Raw genomic sequence first — 5,639 nt, 5'->3', positions numbered from 1 at the left:
CATCATATGCAAATTAAAGGTCATCATTATTAAATGTATAATTAATTATTTTAAAAGTGTGCATCTGTTTTTCATTACATGTCACTGTTAAGATGTCGACTAGCGAGTACCATGTAATGCCAGTCCAAACTAACCTAATAGTTCACGACAAACATTTTTCTCATAGTTTGACTCCCTTGCTGATCAGCTCCATGATTCAAGCCGAAGCAACTCCCTTATCCATGGAAATGTCTATATCTTTGACATATTATCATTAATTTCCATTCATTGCATAGCTAAGCTAAAGTCCTAAATTCCTAGCTGGAACTCTGAACAACTATACCAAAGTTTTGTCGACGAACATCATCAATTTCCGACAGAAATGATCGGTGAAGATTAATTACAGCCTCACTGTCTCCGATTGCATCACATCCTTGACAGCTGCTGGACTGTCATCTTTAACTACAGATTCCTTGAGAATTTCCTCGTCGCAGCTGCTGGACTGAAGAATGAACTGAATATTAGCTTTGCTTCTAGAAGTGATAGTAGTGGTTAGCAATCGTATTTTCTCAGAATCAGTCAGCAGCTAGAATCATTAATTGTTAGTCAATGAAGAGTATCTTTACTTTAAAAATGATGAAAAGCGTCTTGCTCTTACGTAGCTAGCTAGCCATTCTCCATTTATTTTAGTACTCAGAAAAAATAAAATTAACCAAGTGTTTGAATTGAGGATAGATTCAGTTTTTTGACTATTGGCCCGGTCCATGCTTACCCATTTGACATGTTAGTGGTGCCAGTTATGTACTGCAGCCTCTGATGCTGATCGAGTGATAGGCTCATAGAAAACATAGTTGACGAAAACACATGAATGACCATATGAGTTGTCTAGGACAAAATATTCTGACAATTGACTAATATATTACCCCAATTTGTCCAAAACAGTTTTGACATAGTACACTCGGAGAGTTTTATTTTCCTTGTGCATGAGGTGCAAGAACGAAAAGTTCCTCGTATTTCGTACTCCTACATGATAATATATACTCCCTCCGTTTCAAAATGTTTGACACCGTTGACTTTTTAGTATGTGTTTGACCATTCGTCTTATTCAAAAAATTTAAGTAATTATCTATTCTTTTTATATCATTTGATTCATCATTAAATATATTTTCATATACACATATAGTTTTACATATTTCACAAATTTTTTTGAATAAGACGAATGGTTAAATATGTGCTAAAAAGTTAATGGTGTCAAATATTTTGAAATGGATGGAGTATATCACAGCAAAACATCCTGTCGTAGATCGATTCTCAAGGTCTAAACTCTAGCAAGATGCTAAAATTCTAATCAACACTTAGTCAAAAATGCATGTCATTAAGGGTGTGTTCGTCTTTACCACCTCTTCCCAACTTTTACTCAATCATTTTCCATGCGCACACTTCTCAAACTACTAAATACATTTCTTTTGCAAAAAGTTTCTATAGGAAAATTGCTTTAAAAATTAATATTAATCAACTTTTAACTTTATTTCAGCTAATACTTAATTAATTATACGCTAAATTAATATTAAACAATTCGAATGATATTTATAGTTCAAACTCCGAAATTTTGATCGAGTGGTTGTTGAAAACAACTAATCTTACTGTGTTTTTCCCCATTAGCTGAGTAGCTTTTTCGGGCCCCTGCAGTTTTAATTAGTATTCCTCCCAGCCATTGATTTTGAAGACAATATTGAAAACCTCAAAAAGTCTTTTAGCTAGTTCTACAATTTATGTGCTTTGTCTTGCACATGTATTGAGAAAGGCTAGACTTCCAATCAATTATTCTCTAAGGCTCCATTTGGTGTTGCATTGGATACTATTCTCTAGACATCTCGTTGGGTACAATTGTTTTGAACTTGTTATTGTTATGATGCAAAGGATAATAATATTTTGTCTAGCCTTAATTTGTCTGTGGAACAATACTACAAACAATTATTGTCTTTATTTTCCCACAACTTGAAAATATGAGCACGACACAACATAACAACCACAAACTGAGTGTACCCCTTTTACTTCTCACCTAGAATATATAAAGTTCAACTTTCTAAAAATTGAAGTTAGCAAGTTAAAATAATGTGACTATCTATAAAAACAATATCGATTGGTACATTTATTTTCAAAATATTACTAGCCACATCGTCGTGCTTTGTGCGACTATTGATTATGTTTAAGAACTTATGTATATAGTTTATTAGTTCAGCTTAGCTTTTAAAAAGGTTTTGACATAAGTTAATTTATTTATAGAATATCGATTGGCCTAGTCAACTATTGTCTTTGTTAAGTTATATATGTTTATAAGAGGAATTGGAGCCTCCTGTTTTAATTCTTCATTATGTTTGGCCCCTCTCTATTTGTATCAGTGTCTAAGATGAGACACTAGAAACATACAGAAATTCTCATATGTTTAGCCATTTGTGTTTTTTTTATTAATGCATGTATCTTTTGACCTAATGATCATTGGTTATCTAAACTCTTGATCCGACGGTTAATATGTTTTTGTGATGTAGCACATCCTTATGCAAGAAAGCTTGCTGCTTTTACTATACAGTAATATAAGTTCATTAATATATAACAATGTATAATTATGAAATATAGTCACCAGAATTGAATGCGTGAACGAGGAGATAACTTATCCGAAGAAAATGCTCTCTGCAAATTAAAATGTTTGTCATGTCCTTTTTTTTCGTTCACACCATGTTTAAACTATACTTTCATTTTACACTGCTGCCCTAAGCAAAAATCTGGTGTTAGAGTGCACCCCAACCCAACGTCACTCTACTCTAACCTAAAGATCACAAAATTTGACGATCACTTTATAGTTTTTTTAGAGAAGGGTATTTTTTACCCGGCCTCTACATCCAACTGGATATATGCAGCCTTTATAATTTGTTAACTTAGACCCTCAAACAACTCAATCTGAAATTCGCTCCTATGGAGATTCGGACTCAGGACTTTACAATACTACTCAGGTCACTGTAAGCCCTTTCGCGACAATCACTTTATAGATGCATAGTGCCATAGTATAAAGTGCAACACTCAAATAACCCATGTTATATAATTAGTGTTTTTTTACTTGGTTTGAGAATATATCAGAAGGCACTATATTTTCTACTAGTATATAAAAAAGGATCATATATACGGCGCATAAGAATATGCAGAGAAATTTATGGCATGAGCATTCAAAATGTACCCTAAAAATTAACAAACAAACGGAGTAATTAATTAAAATCATTTATCTACTCAATTTACATAGAGTTTGTAATCTTACGGCAGGTTGTTGAGAAGACTTTGCACGGGGAAGAAGACGACGACGACCACTGCTGCTGCTGCTGCTGGAATTATGCCCTGTGGCCAACAAGCTGACATCCCTCTTCTCGTTGAGACCCTGCAGGATGCCAGCCACGGCATCCATGGCACTGCACCCCGACGACGACCCCAGCACTATCTTCAGATGAAGCTCTTGACACTTGTTCGGTGAACTGCCCTGATCTGCCGCTGATCTGCTCGTGTTGACCTCAATCTTGTCATCGTCAGGTCCGTCGTCTCGCTCGCCGTCGCCGTCGCCGGCGTGCAGCTGCTGTGATTCAGATAGCTTCCTGTTCTTCTCCTCCAGCTCAGCTATCCTCGCCTTGAGGACGTTCACGTAGTCCTTTGCTCTCATCAGCACTGATGCTTTGTCCTTCTGTGCTCATCGTCGCACAAGTTACAAATCAATTAGCATTAATTAATTGGTTAAAATTTATAAATGTTACTAGTAATAAAGCATATATAGGATAACTGATATTAGCCATGCTAGTCATTTTTAGCTAAGCTTAAGATATTGGTAAGCACCTTATGAGTAGCCAAGCTAGCGAGAATCTAGAAAAGCTAGAAGCTAGATTTTCAGCTTCTGGTCTCCATTTTATTTTCTTAATTCTATAACTATAGTTTGTATTCTGAATGCTAATTCTGAATTCTATAGCTACATATTCTCCAGGTAACAATCTAGATTTGAGAGAGTTTGGGATTATGTGAGAATCTTTCATCAAGCAAGACAACAGATTTTGCTCGAGATTCTATATTAACGTAAGCTTTTAGATTAAATTGGTCGGTAAGTAGACGGACCTTGGTGGCGGGTGGGAGCACGTCCCTGAGAGCCTTGAAGCTATCGTTGAGCTTCTCCCGGCGCTTGCGCTCCGACAAGACGTGCTGCAGCTGCAGCTGCTGGTTCTCGCCGCCGCCGCCGCCGGCGGTGGCCGCCGGCGAAGCCCGCGCGGCCATCTCCATGATCTGGTAGTACTGCGCGAGCCTCGCCGCGTGGATCTTTGACAGCACCGATATGGCCTTCTTGAACGCCCTCTGTCCACCGCCGCCGCCGGTGGCGGTGGTCGCCGCCCCTGGCCGCCGGAGGAGATGCTTCTTCGGGCCCAGGTACCGGGAGTACGGCCGGAACGCGGTGGCGGCGGCGGCGGCGCCATGGCCGCCGCTGCTCCGCCGTGCTGCTTGTCCCGGCCGTGGTAGTAGTATCTGCGACGACACCTCCATTGTCTGGTGGTGGCAAGAGGCGGCGGCGGCGGCGAGCATGAGCGACGAGTTGTCGTCGCGGCTCGTCGTCGTCGTCGTCGTCCCGGCGGAGAAGGAGCGGAAGGAGGACGACGACGGCGACGGCGGCGTGGCGTACTGATGATCGTGCTCCTCCATGTCCATCAGCATGTAGATCTGAATCAAATAATTCGCAACGAACACGATGATGAAAACATGATTACTCCACAACAAAACAAAGTTCGTCAATTACTAGCAATAAACAAGATGAATTAATCATGAATTGCCTGGCTAAGCTGCTGCTGCATGGCCTGCGACTGCGAGTTCATCATCATCGTCATCGCCGGCTCCTGCTCGTGGTGGCGCAGCAGCTGATCAGTAGTCGCCATGTCGCTCCAGCTGCATCTGATGCAAGCACAAATTAACTAATTAATTAATTAATTACAGCCTGCAGAAGCTTAAGATATCAAGGATAGCTGCATGCGTGGCAACGACGACCAGGCCGCCGCCGGCCGGTGATCACCGTGTAATTAATACATATATACCTGATCATGGTGTCGCCGGCGCCGCCGTGCATGTCGCCGGCGGCGGCCGCCTTGAGCATCCAGCTGCCGCCGTCCATGCCTGTACGTACGTACGCACGATCGGATCGAGCTAGCTCTAGTCGCGTTCAATCGATTAATTGCTCTTTAATTTGGCTGCTTCTTGAGCTATCTCGTCTTTGATTGGGAATGGTGTGTATATATACTAGTAGGAGCTAATTAAGCTGTGAACACACTTAATCGTCACAAATTAATTAGTGTGCATGCACAACCAAGCTAGTACACATAAGCGCTGATTCGCGCGTATTCTACCGCTCCCTCCGTACTCGTAAAGTAAGTCGTTTAGGACAATGTCTAAGTCAAATCTTAGAAATACTCCCTCCGTTTCGAAATATTTGACACCGTTGACTTTTTAGCACACGTTTGACCATTCGTCTTATTCAAAAAATTTTATGAAATATGTAAAATTATATATCTACATAAAAATATATTTAACAATGAATCAAATGATAGGAAAAGAATTAATAATTACTTAAATTTTTTGAATAAGACGAA

The 5,639-nt window shown here is 40.0% G+C and overlaps 1 protein-coding gene across 1 annotated transcript; it reads right to left on the bottom strand.

Annotated features, from left to right (window-relative positions):
• Nucleotides 1-379: 379 nt before the first annotated feature.
• On the bottom strand, nt 380-5,164 carry LOC127772885 (transcription factor PIF1-like). Its single transcript, XM_052298876.1, has 5 exons — nt 5,088-5,164; nt 4,830-4,947; nt 4,126-4,719; nt 3,290-3,703; nt 380-481 (listed from the first exon to the last, which is right to left on the bottom strand). Exons 1-5 carry the CDS (start codon nt 5,162-5,164, stop codon nt 380-382), a joined length of 1,305 nt encoding a protein of 434 aa, XP_052154836.1.
• Between the last annotated feature and the right edge of the window lie 475 nt (nt 5,165-5,639).

Source organism: Oryza glaberrima, chromosome 5, assembly GCF_000147395.1.
Source record: "Oryza glaberrima chromosome 5, OglaRS2, whole genome shotgun sequence".
Classification (NCBI taxonomy): Eukaryota; Viridiplantae; Streptophyta; class Magnoliopsida; order Poales; family Poaceae; genus Oryza; species Oryza glaberrima.
The sequence above is the reverse complement of the archived record's forward strand: the minus strand, read 5'-3'. Positions and strand labels throughout refer to the sequence as shown.

Coding starts and splice junctions, on each gene's coding strand:
- LOC127772885 (XM_052298876.1), bottom strand. CDS start 5,164: ATGGACGGCGGCAGCTGGATGCTCAAGGCGGCCGCCGCCGGCGACATG. Junction 4,720..4,829: donor TGCAGCAGCAGCTTAGCCAG/GCAATTCATGAT, acceptor TATTTGATTCAG/ATCTACATGCTGATGGACAT. Junction 3,704..4,125: donor TGCTCCCACCCGCCACCAAG/GTCCGTCTACTT, acceptor CGATGAGCACAG/AAGGACAAAGCATCAGTGCT.